The 18,177-nt window shown below is 43.0% G+C and overlaps 1 protein-coding gene across 2 annotated transcripts in view; it reads right to left on the reverse strand.

Annotated features, from left to right (window-relative positions):
* FAN1 (FANCD2 and FANCI associated nuclease 1) overlaps positions 1-18,177 on the reverse strand; it is a 55,323-nt gene that overhangs the window by 30,405 nt on the left and 6,741 nt on the right. For both annotated transcript variants that reach the window (XM_056572538.1, XM_056572539.1), the window contains exons 4-7: positions 16,988-17,183; positions 16,667-16,900; positions 14,284-14,415; positions 706-814 (exon numbers count right to left, since the gene is read on the reverse strand). In XM_056572538.1, the coding sequence (XP_056428513.1) occupies positions 706-814; positions 14,284-14,415; positions 16,667-16,900; positions 16,988-17,183 (671 nt within the window). The remainder of the gene's footprint in view (positions 1-705; positions 815-14,283; positions 14,416-16,666; positions 16,901-16,987; positions 17,184-18,177) is intronic.

Consider the following 18,177-nt stretch of genomic DNA (forward strand, 5'->3'; position numbering starts at 1 on the left):
CCAGAGGAAAAGTTGCCCAGTTGCCCATAGCAACCAATCAGATCGCTTCTTTCGTTTTTAACAAGGCCTCTGCAAAATGAAAGAAGCAATCTGATTGGTTGCTATGGGCAACTGGACAACTTTTCCTTTGCACAGGTCTTGATAAATCTCCTCCATAGTGGCTATTTAGCAATGTGGTATCTGTTGTATCAGGAATCTGGTAATGTGTCATGTTCTCTGTTCTAAATAGAAACCATGACACATGTCCCTTTCCATTGCCTTATTGGAGGCAGTGGAAAGGGGCCTTATTTTTACAGTACTGTATTATTTTTACAGTAAAGTGTGTTGATCCTGTATAATGTACCAGTAGTGCTCGCTTTGTTATATAAATGCTGTTAAAAACACAAGTACAAAAAAAATAATAATAGTAGTGGAAAATGTAGAGGAAGCAACAGATCCGGACTATTTGTTTTCCATTTGTGAGATGCAGATATTTATAAGTATAGTCATAGTGCTCAGCAATGAGAACAGCTATTGTCATACTCAGATTACCGTCATACTGACTATAACAGCTTGAGGAAACTGTGAGGAGACAGACAGAGGCAAAAGGAGGAATTGGCTGCAGCACAAGAGAAAGATTCCCTAACATTTCCTTATGGAATGTTTCACCTATCTCTTGTGCTAAGTAGTAGTACAGAAGAGTGACTCATGGGGAAATCCTCATACCTTGTATTGATGCAGTCTCTGCAGAATTTCTACTCCTCGGGAGAGGATTCTTGTATATACCCAGCCAACAGTAAAGCAACGGAGAAACAATGGTAGTTCTGTATGGTACCTATAGAATGAACACAGCCATGAAAATTCCTTTACAACCCCTGGTAAAAATTGTGAAGTCAGCACACTTAGAAGATGGTCACCAGCTTTTATAATTCAAAAGGCAAATACACAAATCACATATATCCCACAAAACTATGTTAGTTTAAAATATTAGAGAATAATGTAGAATATCTTTGGCGAGATTTATCCCTGGGTGTTTAGCTCCACAAATTTTTTTAAATAACTTACCAGGCTTTTCAAGTGGAAAACATTATTATTTTTTTTAAATCAAATAATGCCAGAAAGTTAAACAGATTTGTAAATTACTTATACTGTATTAAAAATATATTAATCCTTCCAGTACTTATAAGCTGCTGTATGCTCCACAGGAGGTTTTTTCCTTTTTTAATTTCCTTTCTGTCTGACCACTGTGCTCTCTGCTGACACCTCTGTCCATGTCAGGAACTGTCCAGAGCAGGATAGATTTGCTATGGGGTTTGGTCCTACTCTGGACAGTTCCTAAAATGGATAGAGGTGTCAGCAGAGAGCAATGTGGTCAGACAGAAAAGAACTATATAACTTCCTGTGGAGCATATAGCAGCTGATAAGTACTTGAAGGATCAGGGTGTTTAAATAGAAGTCATTTCCAAATCTGTTTTCACTTTCTGGCACAGATGATTTAAAAAAAAAAAAAAAAGTTTTCCAGCGGAGTACCCCTTTAAGTTATGTGTAGGTGTTAGTAATCAAAATTTGCATGTGGTATGATAGAAAAATCCCACACGTGTGTGCTAAATTTAAGTGAAAAGGTTGCTGGCATTGGTCTGTGACATTTGGAGAAAAGTTGCACATGATAATTTCACAACCCCAGCAAAGTCAAAGGGAAAACCCGATCAAGTAAGCAGGCTTGGGTTGTTTCACCTACTACTATGCTACACGACCCTTCCCTCAATCCAGAGGCAGCTGTTACTGTATTGGAGGACTAATTCTACTACGATTCCCCTTCACCGTGATCTGGACTTCTGCAGGACTCACACTACCTCCTGCACTCCCCCCCCCCCCCCACCATTTTCCACCCCATCTAACCAACAAACCCCCCCCCCCCCCCATATGGATGCTCTCCTGTCCCATGCCGCTTGCAGTTTCCCATTAGTTAGCCGGATTGTCAGTTTTTGACCCCTATTCTCCTGCTCCTTGTTCTTTTTCCTTGTTTTTAACTCTCATCTCATTCCCTCCCCCTTGCTCTTTTTCTACAGTACTCCCCCTCCCTTTCTTTTTGTTTTCCCTTCCTGTTTCTTTTCCCTTCTCTTCTGTTCCCCTGCTTCTTATGCCTCCTTTGCTCATTATTGATGGGTTCTCTTAGCATATCTGTGTTTTTTGCTCTTGGGGGTATGTTTTGATTTGTTTTGTAGGCTTCTCTGTGGTGGGTGATCAGTCAAAGGGGGTTTTCTGTTTGTTATTTTCTACTGGGGGGGGAATTTAGTATTTTATATTTTATCTCTAATGTCTTATACCGTTGTTGCCTTCTTAAGGGGAGTCTTTGTATCTGTTTATAGGGTATGACTACCCGGTCTCTCCCCAACTATCATGTGCCACCGAATGGTCCTAGGACCTATTGCACTGTTGTGTGTTTGCTTTGTTCTAAGTTTTTCTTCCTATTTGTTTGTCTATATTTTATGCCTGACCACGCTCTACATCATCACTCCATGTTTTTACATCCCTGTCGATAGTTTTTTTATCCAAAGGATCTATGGCTGCCTTAAAGTGTCTATCTTTGAATGTGAGGGGTCTGGGTTCTCTCCGAAAACGCTCCATGGTTTTGCTACGATCAGTAAGTACAATCCTTCTCTGATTTGCCTGCAGGAGACATACTTGACACCTGAAACCACACGCTTCCTTCACCGCCCCTGGGCTCAATGGAAGATGCATTATTGCTTTTCTTCCTACTCTCCTTTTTAGTACATAAATCTCTTAAACGGGAGCGTAGACATGATTAAGTTGACCCTGAGGGACGGTTTCTCTTTATCACTGCCCTTATAGACACCTCCTTTTATGTTCTCCTTGGTCTATAGATTCTGACCTCTCATTCCCTTTCCATTTTGCATCAGGCTGCTGTCTATGCTGCTTGCTTCCCGGGAGCTTGCATACTATGTATGGGTGATCTGAATACTGTTCTTGACCCTGCTCTAGATATGTGTTGACGGCCTGATAGTGTCCCCTCTGCTCCCACCCCTTTAGCGAATTTACTGCATGAACTGGGGTGGTTAGACATCTCCACTCCTGTACATGCTCGTGTCATGCCACTGGCTATGCATACTTGTTTCCCATATATAAAAAAATTTAACTTTATTTCTCACACTAAGGACATACAGATTAAAAATGCAGTACCATTCTCTCCATACAGTATTCCTTGTCTATAACTGATGCCAGCCTGGCTATCTGACACTAACTAAATGGTCACCGCATGCACCTGCAGTGTGCTATGCGGCATGGAGACAGCACTGTGTTTAAAATCAACACTCAGCCCCCCTCCCCATGTTTCGCTGCAAACGCAGCTTTGTCAAGAGGACAACGTTCACTGAGCTCAACAGGTAAACTTCGGTCCTGGCAGTTTAACCCTTACAGCCACGGCTCCCTCTGTCTCTCTCCTGTAGCACCCCCCAACGATCGTGGGGTGCTGCTAGTTACCTGGGCAGCCGGGGGTCTTTACAAGGACCCCCAAGTCTGCCCCGGTTATTGCATGAGGCACGTCCTGATATGCTGCCTGCCAGTGTAAAACTGGCAGGCAGCATATAACTGCAATGCTTTGGAATATTAACCCCTTAAGGACCATGGGTTTTTCCGTTTTTGCATTTTCGTTTTTTCCTCCTTGCCTTTAAAAAATCACAACTCTTTAAATTTTGCACCTAAAAATCCATATGATGGCTTATTTTTTGCGCCACCAATTCTACTTTGTAATGACATCAGTCATTTTACCCAAAAATCTACGGCAAAACTGGAAATATTTTGTAGCTTTTGGGGGCTTCTGTTTCTACGCAGTACATTTTTTCATGGTATAAAAAGTGACCAAAAATTCGTTATTTTAGTCTTTGGAATTTTTTTGGCACGTACGCCATTGACCATACAGTTTAATTAATGATATATTTTTATAGTTCAGACATTTACGCACGTATATACCACATATGTTTATATTTATTTTTATTTACATGTTTTTTTTATGGGAAAAGGGGGGCGATTTGAACTTTTTATTGAGGGAAGGGTTAAATCACATTTATTAACTTTTTTTTTTTTTTTACCCTTTTTTTTTGCATTGTTATAGCTCCCATAGGGGGCTATAACACTGCACACACTGAACTTTTTTACGGCAAAACTAAAAAAAAAATCATTGTGAGACAAAATTGAAAAAAAAAAACGCTGTTTTGTAACTTTTGGGGGCTTCCGTTTCTACGTAGTACATTTTTCGGTAAAAATTACACCTTATCTTTATTCTGTAGGTCCATACGATTAAAATGATACCCTACTTATGTAGATTTGATTTTGTCGTACTTCTGGAAAAAATCATAACTACATGCAGGAAAATTAATACGTTTAAAATTGTCATCTTCTGACACCTATAACTTTTTTATTTTTCCGTGTATGGGGCGGTATGAGGGCTCATTTTTTGCGCCATGATCTGAAGTTTTTAGCGGTACCATTTTTGCATTGATAGGTCTTTTTATTCATTTTTTCATGATATAAAAAGTGACCAAAAATGCACTATTTTGGACTTTGGAATTTTTTTGTGCGTACGCCATTGACCGTGCGGTTTAATTAATGATATATTTTTATAATTTGGACATTTCTGCATGCGGCAATACCATATATGTTTATTTTTATTTACACAGTGTTTTTTTTTATCAAACTTTTAATAGAGAAGGGGTTAAATGATCTTTATTCACTTTTTTTTTTTCACTTTTTTTTTGCAGTGTTATAGCTCCCATAGGGACCTATAACACTGCACACACTGATCTTTATCATTGATCACTGGTTTCTCATAGGAAACCAGTGATCGATGATTCTGCCGCTTGACTGCTCGTGCCTGGATCTCAGGCACTGAGCAGTCATTCGGCGATCGGACAGCGAGGAGGCAGGTAGGGACCCTCCAGCTGTCCTGTAAGCTGTTCGGGATGCCGCGATTTCGCCGCGGCTATCCCGAACAGCTCCCTGAGCTAACCGGCATGCTTTCACTTTCACTTTAGACGCGCCTTAGCCACGGGTCCCGGCCGTTGTTAGAGGCCGGGCCCGACCCGCTATGACGCGGGGCCACGCCGTGGCCCCGCGTTATAGATCGGGAGCGGACATATGACGTACCGTTACGTCATGTGTCCTTAAGGAGTTAAGTATTTCAAAGCATTAAAAAAAAAAAAGTGTAAAAACAATAAGTGTCAAAAAATTTAATATTTATTAAATAAATATAATGAAAAATAAAAATACATAATGTGTAGTATCACACGGCGCACATCTGCAGCATATTATATGCTGGGGATGCCCACCAGCAGTGACAATAATGAGCTCGCTGCTGCGGCTGGGTAGCTTTGTGTGTCTACTCATAGCGGCGGATTTCCCACCGGCAGTCATGAGCGGACACACTGAGCTAGCCAGCCGCAGCAGTGATCTCGCCCTTGTGACTGCAAGGGGCATCCGTGGTGTGAAATATGCTGCGGATGCGCTCTATGTGACCCTACACTGCATACAATTCATTCTGCGTTTCAGTAGTATGTTAGAGGTATCTGTCAGCACCATGTCAAAAAAAAGTGATGCTGACGTTTACAGTAGAAGCTCCATTAATTTCTGAATAAGACTGCTACAGTATACATTGGCATCCCTTTTCTGACATGACAAAGGACATCTATACTTCAGAAATGCACTATGAATGGGTTCTATCACCCAACCCAACCCCCCCCCCCCTCCAACAAAATAAACCAGCTTTTTCAATATTTTTTATTTTCAACGCCTTGTTATGGACATATTGGCCATGAGTGGGCGCTTATTCCCACAACATGACGGATATATCCATTAGGAACTTTAGCTCTCACAGACAGCCGTGCATCACTACTAGCCGACCTAGGACCAATCAGAGCGGTCCCTAGTCCAGCCAATACACTTGTAGGTGTGCGGTATTGTTCTGACAGCTCCGATCCTTTGCAGGCATGGAGTGGGGTCCATAATTCATATAATTATGCCCTGAAAGCTAAAGGGGGCTCCTCTCCTTCTTGGTCCTACCAGGCGGTCAGGCAACCAGATATGGCCATAGAGGGGTACTGCCAAGCCCAGAACGTGATAAAATATGGGGCACATTTCCTCCATTTCAAAAGCGACTTACCAAAGTGATGTCCCACAAATAAAGAATTTGTGGGGAAAAAAAAGCTAATTGCAATTTTTTTCCACTGACTTTGAAATAATTCCAGCCACACAATAAGGGCTTAACGTACTCACTTTTGCCCTCAACGTACTCACTTAAGGGAGCGTAGTTTCGAAAATGGGGTCACTTCTGGGGGTGCAGTATTGTTCTGACAGCTAGAATGCTTTTCAAGATGAAGTGCGGCCTATAATTTGTATAATGATATCCTGAAAGCCAAATGGTGCTCCGTCCCACCATGTGGCCATGCAACCAAATATGGCCTAAGCGGGGGTATTACCGAACATGGGACGGACAGCATAATAAAATATGGGGCGCATTTTCTACTTTTTAGATGCCATGTACAAAAAATATGTCCCACAAATGATGCATTTGTGGGGGAAAAATAAAATTTAAATGGGCACTGTCAGATACAAAAACTTTTGATATGTTGTAAACCAATAGGTTTTGCAATTACTTTCATTAGAAAATTTTCAGTATTTCATATTGAAAAAGCCAGTGAAACAACTGCCCCTCCCCCCTGCCGGCTTGGACACATACTAGTCCTGCTGTGTCCATGCATCATCACCTATGTCATGGACACACTTCCTTGATTGACAGCTGTGAGTGCAGGGCTCAAAGCTGTAGGAAAAATCCTTCCACCGTCAGCTTATGTCCCGCTACTTACTGTCAGTGAGGACATGCTGGGAGTTGTAGTTTTGCTAATGCTAGGGGAAATGTGAGCAGTCAGCATACTGAAGGAGGGGGCGGAGACTTGCACATTGAGACCATGCCCCTCCCTTTGAGAGGAATTCAGACTAGTGAGCTAAATTAAAAGTGCAATAAAAAAATAAAGGTGCTAGACAAATAAAAATGATGTTCATGGTCAGGATTAGGTACTGAGTGATATATTTTAAAAATATATATTTTAGTTGGATCTGACGGGTACGCTTTAAATTTTTCCACCGATTTTGTAACCATTCCAGACACACAAAAAGGACTCAAAGTACTCACTTTTGGTGTAGGTGAATACTTTAAGGGGTGTAGTTTCCAAAATGGTGTCACTTCTGGCGGTACTGTATGGTTCTGGCAGCTAAAACCCTTTGCAGGCATGAAGTGCGGCCTATAATCCATTCTGCCTAAAATTATGCCCTGAAAGCCAAATGGCGCTCCTCTCCTTCTGGGTCCTACATGCAGCCAAGGAACCTAATATGGCCTAAGCGGGGGTATTTCCAAGCATCTCAATAAAATATAGGGTGCATTTCTTTCAATATCAGAAGCGATGTACAAAAAAATATGACCCACAAATGATGCATTTGTGAAAAAAAAGCAAATTTAGAATTTTTAACACTGACTTTGTAAGAATTCCTTCCAAAAAATTATGGTTTTGAAATACTTTCCATACTCCTTAGCGAATACCTTGAGGGGTCTAGTTTTTAAAATGGAGCCATTTTTTGGGGGGGGGGGGGGTCCTATGTTCTACCACCTTCAAATTTCTGCAAACCTTGCATAGCACCTTGCATAACCTTGCATAATAAAAGAAATGCTTTCAAAATAAAGTAGACATCTGAAAGTATAAGTTTCACAAACTTTTTGGTCAGAAAGTATAAATATATGCAACCTCTTAGTGTTACAATAGCAAAAAAAATCTTTTTTTTTTACATTTCATTATTTTTTGCATTGTAAAAAAAAAAAACTACAAATTATATCGGCTTACTTTTACTATGTACATTAAGGTCAACTTTTGACAAAAAAAAAAAAAAAAAAACAAAGTCAGAATTATCGTGATTGGCAAAACATTACCAGAGTTAATCTCTAATAAAGTCAGACATCCCCGATTTGAAAAAAACAGGCCTGGTCTTTCAGGGGTGTACAGGTTTACTTGTATTGGTCCTTAAGGTGTTAAAGGACATCTGCAGCAAAAGACAACTTATTCCCTATGAACAGGATAGGGGATAACTGCCTGATCGTGGGGTCTGACCGCTGCCCCCCCCCCCCAATCTCCTGCACAGGAGAGCCGCGGCAGAGCCTGACGTCGCAACCGACATGCCTCCTCCATGTAAGGGGCAGGGAGGCAGCGTTCGTGCATCCTCGCCTCTCCCATAGAACTGCATGGGGAGGGGGCGCACCGACAACCTCAAAAAGGCGACACTACGTGCATTAGCCACTTACCGTATATACTCGAGTATAAGCCGAGTTTTTCAGCACGATTTTTCGTGCTGAAAACACCCCCTTCGGCTTATACTCGAGTGAACTCTCCACCCGCAGTGGTCTTCAACCTGCGGACCTCCAGAGGTTTCAAACCTACAACTCCCAGCAAGCCCGGGCAGCCATCGGCTGTCCGGGCTTGCTGGGAGTTGTAGTTTTGAAACCTCTGGAGGTCCGCAGGTTGAAGACCACTGCGGCCTTCGACATCATCCACCCCCTTTAGTTCTGTACAGTACTCGCCTCCGCTCGGCGCTGGTCCGGTGAGGAGGTCGTCCGGTGGGATAGTGGTTCCGGGCTGCTATCTTCACCGGGGAGGCCTCTTCTCTGCGCTTCGGGCCCGGACCCAGAATAGTCACGTTGCCTTGACGACGACGCAGAGGTACGTTCATTACCAACGTCCTTCTGCGTCATTGTCAAGGCAACGCCTCTATTCTGGGCCCGAAGTGCGGAGAAGAGGCGCCCCCGGTGAAGATAGCTGCCCGGAACCACTATCCCACCGGACGACCTCCCCACCGGACAGTCCTGCAGCACCGGACCAGCGCCGAGCGGAGGCGAGTACTGTACAGAACTAAAGGGGGTGAGAGGGAGCTGGATGATGTCGAAGGCCGCAGTGGTCTTCAACCTGCGGACCTCCAGAGGTTTAAAAACTACAACTCCCAGCAACTCCCTTGCTGGGAGTTGTAGTTTTGAAACCTCTGGAGGTCCGCAGGTTGAAGACCACTGAGGGCGGATAGTTCACAAGAGGATGATGACAAGAGGATGATGACAAGGGGATGATGAAGGGGGGTGGGGATGATGACAAGATGATGGTGAAGGGGGGTGGGGATGATGACAAGGGGATGATGACAAGGGCATGATGAAGGGGGGGTGTGGGATGATGACAAGGGGATGATGAAGGGGGGGTGTGGGATGATGACAAGGGGATGATGACAAGGGGATGATGATAAGGGTCTGGATGATGACAGGGGGGGGGGGGGGGGGATGATGTATTTCCCACCCTAGGCTTATACTCCAGTCAATAACTTTTCCTGGGATTTTGGGGTGAAATTAGGGGCCTCGGCTTATATTCGGGTCGGCTTATACTAGAGTATATACGGTACATAGAGCGGCAATGTGAGGGCCCCGTTTGGGAGATTGCGGGGGTCCCCACGGTCAGACCCCCCGCGATCAGACACTTATCCTGTGGATAGGGGATAAGTTGCCTTTTGCTGCAGATGTCCTTTAACTGGGTTATCCACCATAAAGTGATTTTAGTACGTACCTGGCAGAGAGTAATGGACATGCTTTGGGGCTAAATGACTATGTTGTGAGATTACCATAACACTGTGGATAGCTTTTTGTGAACAGGTATTTCCTGCTTTAGTTTTCTTCTTTTGCCTACAAATCCCATAATTCCATTTTCCTCCCTCCCACACATCAGCCACCCCACCCATTGAAACATAAATGAGCTGCATCCATTCAAAAGACCTGTGATTTTCAATCAGGGTGCCTACAGCTGTTGCATTAGTTGCAGATTGACCTCTCTCCCACCAAGCGATCGCTCCACCCATTGAAGCAGACAGGCTCCCTGTCATCAGCTGACTAGTGAGTCAGGTCTCGGCAGCATTGCAAGCTGGGAAAAATCTGAGACAACAGTCATTTTGTATACTGTTACAAATAAATATTGGGGTGAAAATCACAGAAGAATTGTGAGAAAACCATCACACACACACACACACGAACAGAATCTACATTATGAACTACACTAACTTTACAGCCCCTGTAGCATAGTCAAATAAAAAATAAACCTAGAATACCCCTTTAATTTAGATTATAAAATATTCACCAAAATGCTGGCCATTAGACTCAATAAGGTGATCACTACACTTATACATTCCGATCAATCCGGCTTTATGCCAGGTCGGTCTACTTCTAACAACATTCGCAGAGTGCAGATCCTTACACAGATAGGGGTGACGGAGTCTCATGACTGGGCTATGGCATCATTAGATGCTGCCAAGGCCTTCGATTCAATTGAATGGCCGTTTCTAGTGGAAGTGTTAGGCAGATTTGGCTTTGGTCCAGCTTTATTGGTTGGATCTCCCTTTTGTATAAATCTCTGAGGGCATGTATGGCTATTAAGGGCTGCCCTATTTCTCTCCTTTTCGCGCTGGCTATTGAGCCTCTAGCCTTAAAGTTGCGTCAACATCCTTGCTATCATGGTATTACTTATGGCGCAGGGCAGAATAGGGTAGGCTTGTACACAGACAACGCTTTTCTTTTCATGTCCAGTCCTATCTCTACGCTACCTTTGTGTATTTCCATCATTGACTGGTTTGGCGTATTTTCAGGCCTCACAATTAATTGGGGGAAATCTGTTTTTATGCCACTGAGTAGTATGGGCTGGGGACCAGTGGCTCATGGTCTTCACGTGGTGTCAGACTTTAAATACTTGGGGATTCAAATCCATCGTTCCTTTGGAGAGGATTATGCATCGAATATACTGCCCTTGTTACCCTACTTCAGGGACAAGTGCAGAATCTGGTCGACGCTTCCTCTCTCTGTAGCGGGGCACATAAATCTAATGAAGATGGTGCTCCTCCCCAAATGTCTCTATTTACTGGAACATGCTTCTGCCCCTGTACCGATGGCCTTTTATAAGCAGCTTAACTCCCTGATTATCAAATTCATATGGGGACAGAATAGGTCGAAACTACAACTATCGACTCCAACGTCCATTCCGGTCTTACATTTATATTATATAGCTGGACAGTTACGTTACTTGAGGACATGGACTAACGCTATACTTCCACCTCCTGGGGAGTATCCCTTAGCTAATTTCTCAAGGATTTAGTCATCTATGGCCGGTACTGGAGGGCAGGCGGGTAGGGCATGGCTGCCCTTTCATAGAGTAGCGTCACGGGCTTAGGCAACGGTGAAACGACTTTTAGACTATTCTGCCATCATACTAGACAGACTGATATGGTTTGACCCCCTTCTACCTCACTTTTCACAGGACCTTGACCCTTACTTTTGGATTTCTCACGGGGTTAGAGCACTGAGTGATCTTTATGGGGATGATGGTTTCCTTACATTAAAGCATTTTAAGGAGTCAACATAGCGTCCCTAGAAAGGCCTTTCAAAGGTTTCTTCAACTCCGCCACGCCTTCCAGGCCCAGTTTTGCCTGACTCCAGGCCGCTCTCCCACTTCCCTCTCATAGGGGTTTTCCAATCTCAGGGACCTAGGGGTCTTATTTCGGCCCTTTACACATTTCTTCTGGATGCCAAGATGAAAGGGGAACCTCCTCAGGTTGAGACTAGGTGAAGGGAATTAATTCCTGCATTGACACCAGAGGACTGGGATACTAACTTTTCCTCTCAATTAGATGTTTCACCTGCGATTAATAACAAATTGATTCACCTTTACATGCTCTATCAAAGTTATCTGAGCCTGGCCCATTTAGTCAAGATGGGTAGATGTCCAACTCCTGAATGTCATCGTTGTCGAGCTCTCTACTCTGATTTTATCCACATGCTGTGGACCTGCCCCGCGATCTTTTTTTGGCTCATTCTTACTCAATTTCTGAGGCGACCGGTCTCATAAGAATCCAAGGAATGTTTGTAAGGTATTTTTGAGGATACTCAATGGTCACATTTTGAGACTATTTTCATACATGAGGTTCTATTTTTAGCTCATAGGTCTATTGCCCTGAAGTGGATGGACCCTGGAGTTCCCACCAACTCCATCTAGGATCGTCCTTTGTGACGTACTCCGACCCACTCCTCAGTAAATCTTTGCCCCAATTTTTAAGTCTGCTGCACTTCTGGAACACGGCAGTTGTGCTGTGGCTGTTCTGACATGGTCTCTGTCTGTTTGTCTTTGAGTGTTTTTGTTTGTTAGTCTTTCCATGGAAGGTTTGTTTTTATACTCTATGTTTTGACACCACTCCTTTGATCGTTTGCATTTTGTAGAGAAATATTGCCATGAGGAGAAAGGGATTTGACCTTTAACCCCTTAACGACCAAGGACGTATATTTACGTCCTTGGCCAGCTCCCGCGACTTTAACGCGGAGTCATGCGGTGACCCCACGTCATTTCGGGTCGGTCCCGGCATGTAACTCATGCTGGGACCCGGGGCTAATAGTGTGCTTTTAAAGCCGCGTCTAAAACGAAAGTAAAAGATTCCTGGCTGCTCAGTGGGGCTAATCGGGACCACCGCAGTAAAAATGCGGAGTCCCGATCAGCTAGGACGTGAGCGGAGGTCCTCTTACCTTCCTCCGGCGCGTCCGTTCGGCGATTGATTGCTCCAAACCTGAGATGCAGGCTTGAGCAATCGACCGCCGATAACACTGATCAATGCAAAGCTATGGCTTTGCAGTGATCAGTGTAAAAGATCAGTGTGTGCAGTGTTATAGCCCCATTGGGAGCTATAACAATGCAAAAAAAAAAGTGTAAAAAAATAAATAAATAAGTTATTAAATGTGATTTAACCCTTCCCTTAATAAAAAGTTCAAAATGTTTCCAGTTTTGCCCTAGATTTTTGGGTAAAATGACTGAGGTCAATGCAAAATAGAATTGGTGGCAGAAAAAAATTAGCCATCATATGGATTTTTAGGTGCAAAATTGAAAGGGTTATGATTTTTAAGAGGTGAGGAGGAAAAAACGAAAGTGCAAAAACGGAAAAACCCCGAGTCCTTAAGTGGTTAATCACAATTGAGTTGTTTTATGAAGTCTCCAGGTTGCACTCATACATAGCATTTTACTACATTACTTACACCCTTTTACAGTGTTTTGACTATATATCCTGATCCCATAGTGATAACAGAAGCATCAATTAGATAGAGCTGGGTGGGAAATGAAGCATTCTGTGAGTTGCCAGGCGGTTCCTGCAAATTACAGGAAGTCAGCTGACCCATAACTGACCACTTCCATCTGACATATTAAACACTGATTTTCTGGTGGTCAGAGTGGTGACACAGCTACAGAATGGATGCAGCTGTGCTGGAACGAAACAGATAGCACTGCAGTACTAGTAGAGGAGAGTGTACAGGATATGGGGAAAAACTCTCCATGAAACATCCCTCAAACACAGGAAAACAAAAAATACTTAAAATTACTGGCAACTGTTTTTCCCAAATAAAGCAGAGGAAATCTGCATTTCTAAAACAAACATATGTCCAAAAATACAATTTATCTTGAATAAAAAGTTGAAGAGCTAACAACTTACTGTACTGTGAGACACGGCATATTAAAAGAAACCATGGTTCTAACAAGAGCGCTGTCAACTGAAACAATGGAAAGGATTATAAGGTTTAGTTCCATTTTGCAGCTGCGGCATGCACCAGGCTGTTCTTGAGTTGACGATTCCATAATTTTTTCTCTACTTCATCTGGTAAAAACATATACATTAAAAAGGGAATTTCTGGGCTGAAATGATTGATGGCCTTTGCTCAGGGTAGGTCATCATTCACTAATCGGCAGAGTGCCAACACCCAGAACCCCAGCTGAACAGCTATTCTTAAAAGCTGCAGCACTTGCACTACACAGTACTCCCGATACCATACCTACATAATGAGCAAAGCACAGCTTCTGGCCTAGTTAACTGTGTAGTGTGGGTACCACCACTCTCCCAAATTGCTGATAGATGGGAATGTCAGGGGTCGATTGATCCTGAACATAGCCATCAATCATTTCAGCCCGTAAAACAAGTTTAACTAAAATATCTGTTTTCTGTGTTATTTCTCCATCCTCTAGGTATGGGGATTCCATCATTTCTGCTACGGGTTGTGAATAACACACTAAATATACTAAGTTTCTCCTGTGAATATGGGTACAGCTGAGGATGAAGAAACATCTGCACTCTTAATAAGTTTACTATTTCTATCTGTACCAATTCTTTAGCCATAGTCACTCATTTTGACTATACCTTAAAGTTGGGTCATTCTTCAACTGGTCCCATTCCTCTTGGGCACTTTGAAATATCAAATGTGCTTCTTTCCAGTTCCCATTGGTCATGGTGACAACGATATCTATCAGCTTATGCATAGCAGATTCATATCTATGGAATGCCAGAATATACAAGTATTTTAGAATGCATAAAGTAGTAGTCAGAATTGCTTGATGCATTTCAGCATACAAGATAATAAACACATATGAGCTGAGCTTTAAATTTCATCTTCTGATACAACAAGTATTTAATACACTGTTAATTTTGCAGGGTTTTCTACTTACAAAATATGTAAAGGTCTGTAATATTAATCATATGTACTGTGAGACGGAATCTAAAACAAAAATCCAGAAAATCACATTGTATGATTTTTTTTTTTTATTAATTTGCATTTTATTGCATGACATAAGTATTTGATCACCTACCAACCAGTAAGAATTCCGGCTCTCACAGACCTGTTATTTTTTTTTATTTAAGAAGCCATCCTGTTCTCCACTCATTAACTGTAGTAAAGGAGTATTACGGCTTTATACATCTTATCCCCTATCCAAAGGATACGGGATAAGATGTATGATCACAGTGGTCCCGCCGCTGGGGATCCCTGCGATCTTGGTGCAGCCCCCCGGCTTTCTGTGCCGGGCGCTGCCTCTGAGATGGGGATGTCACGCCATGCCCCCTCCATTCATGTCCATGGTAGGGGGTGACACGACCCCATCTTGGAGGCAGCACCCGGCACAGAATGCTGGGGGCTGCACCGAGATTGCGGGGGTCCCCAGCGACAGGACCCCTTCGATCATACATCTTATCCCCTATCCTTAGGATAGGGGATAAGATGAATAAAGCCGGAATACCCCTTTAACTGCACCTGTTTGAACTCGTTACCTGTATAAAAGACACCTGTCCACACACTCAAACAGACTCCAACCTCTCCACAATGGCCAAGACCAGAGAGCTGTGTAATGACATCAGGGATAACATTGTAGACCTGCACAAGGCTGGGATGGGCTACAGGACAACAGGTAAGTAGCTTGGTGAGAGGGCAACAACTGTTGGCAAAATTATTAGAAAATGGAAGAAGTTCAAGATGGCGGTCAATCACCATCGGTCTGGGGTTCCATGCACCTCGTAGGGCATCAAGGATCATGAGGAAGGTGAGGGATCAGCCCAGAACTACACGGCAGGACCTGGTCAATGACCTGGAACCACAGTCTCCAAGAAAACCATTAGTAACACACTATGCCATCATGGATTAAAATCCTGCAGTGCACGCAAGGTCCCCCTGCTCAAGTCAGCGCATGTCTAGGCCCATCTGAAGTTTGCCAATGACCATCTGGATTATCAAGAGGAGGAATGGGAGAAGGTCATGTGGTCTGATGAGACAAAAATAGAGCTTTTTGGTCTAAACTCCACTCGCCGTGTTTGGAGGAAGAAGAAGGATGAGTACAACTACAAGAACATGAACCATGGAGGTGAAAACATCATTTTTTTGGGCTGGATGACTGCATCGTATTGAGGGGAGGATGGATGGGGCCATGTATCACGAGATCTAGGCCAACCAACAACCTCCTTCCCTCAGTAAGAGCATTGAAGATGGGTCGTAGCTGGGTCTTCCAGCATGACAACGACCTGAAACACACAGCCAGGGCAACTAAGGAGTGGCTCCGTAAGAAGCATCTCAGGGTCCTGGAGTGGCCTAGCCATTCTCCAGAGCTGAACCCAATAGAAAATCTGGAGGGAGCTGAAAGTCCATATTGCCCAGCAACAGCCATGAAACCTGAAGGATCTGGAGAAGGTCTGTATGGAGGAGTGGGCCAAAATTCCTGCTGCAGTGTGCAAACCTGGTCAATAACTACAGGAAACGGTTTCTGTACCAAATACTAAGTTTTGCTTTTCTGATTAATCAAATACTTATGTCATGCAATAAAATGCAAATATATATATATTTTTTTAAATCATATAATGTGATTTTCTGGATTTTATTTTAGATTCTGTCTCTCACAGTTGAAGAGAACCTATGATAAAAATTATAGACCTCTACATGCTTTGTAAGTAGGTAAACCTGCAAAATCGGCAGTGTATCGAATACTTGTTCTCCCCACTGTATACCCCTAAAGAACCTTAATAGAAATAATACACACAATGGGCAAGTTATTCTCGTAAACACTGAAGACTAACATTGCAGTAACACAGTAGGTTATCCTAGTGCAAAATAAGTGACCATTTAAATGGACTAAAATGTAAAACAAAAATCTGTCTGCAGAATATGTAATAAAAAAATCACCATGAAATTATGGTTCATTCAATTATGACTGCAATTAAAAAGACATAATGTACCCTTTATACTCACTGCCCATATCATTACCTGATAAGATCTTCTCTGTCTTGGAATATCCTAGTATTTCTTTGCACAGTGTACTGCGGGTATGTCATACGCCCCATATTAACCATGAGAACAGTGGAGAGCAATGTTTGGCCTCCACTAGCAGCTTCTTCAACATCCATGGACTCAGTCAAAGAAAACAAGAGCAGAACTCTAGAAAATACAGCCCTGGGACCTTTGCAGACACGGACAGCTCTCCCTGCAGCTTCTTTTGCTCTGTAATGAATGAAATTATGACATAAGTATTAAAAACTAAAGATGAAACGTATTACTTCTTTTATGACAGAACTTGCAAGTATTTACTTTTTAAGAATAGTAGCACCAATACTACACTGATTCCTGCTGAAGATTGAACGTTGTCTGGAAAGCTTTAGGAGTTCTTCGACAAGCTGTTGTTTTGGGGCATTGGGATTTGCCAGGTGAAAAGTCTTCCCTAAGTTCTTCAGTTCTGGAGCAGATAGAAGATCCAGAGCTTCAGAGAGCTCTTCTAAGTCACTGTCTAGAGAAAAAATAAAAACATTCACAAGTAAAGCAAAATGATAATAAAACATTACATTACAATTGTAAACTAACATTTTTATAAAGCTTGAGGAAAGTTGCCCATTAAAATGACTCATGGGTAAGGCCTAAAAGTCTGTAGATTTAGGAGAAAATGACAGCCTGTTCACCCAAACTAAATCCAATATACTGGGTTATATTGTGGGTGAATATCATTAAAAACATTGGTCACTTACTTTAATCTGTGCAGTATTGCCAGTGTTATGTAGTTTTATTCATCTGTTGCGTTTGCGCTGCTGTGTGCAATGTATGCAGGGAGCCGACACACCGAGCTCCCCTGCCTTATGAATATTCCCAGCTCTGCCCGCCCCTGTCATAAATATGTAAATTTCTTCACTCTTGTCACTAGGACACGAGAGCCTGCCAGAGGCTGCGGCTGTCCCTGGCCCGTCCCTGTAATGCAAATGTCTTTAGCTTGCTGGGGTGAGCGCCCTGCTACACCTGGAAGGCAGAGACACCTTTGCTCTGCTCAGAAAGCAAAGAATTCACCCCAGCAGGGTGATGACATTTCCATCTCAGGGGCGGGCGGGGCGCAGAGCAGCGCAATAGCAACAGATGAAAAACAGCATTACTCACTGCATCAATTAATGTAAGTGACCAATGTTTTTAATGCAGTTCACCCGCACTATAACCCAGTATATGGGGTTTAGTACGGGTGAAGAGGCTGTCAATTTCCCTTTAATGTGATTGGGTCACTTGGCAAAAAGATGTGATGTGTTGCCGCATGTCTTTCCTTCTAAACATTTTAAACAGCCTAAGGGTCTATTCACACGTACAGCATCCTGCACATATTTTATGCTGCAGATTTGAAGCTGTGTTCAGTCATTTAGTTTACATTAAAATCTGCAACATAATATCTGCAGCATAAAATATGCACTGCCAAAAATCTGCCGTGAAGCGCTCGCCCTAGTTCAAACTCACAGAGGGAGACAGCT

The sequence above is a fragment of the Hyla sarda genome, chromosome 4 (assembly GCF_029499605.1).
Source record: "Hyla sarda isolate aHylSar1 chromosome 4, aHylSar1.hap1, whole genome shotgun sequence".
Lineage (NCBI taxonomy): Eukaryota > Metazoa > Chordata > Amphibia > Anura > Hylidae > Hyla > Hyla sarda.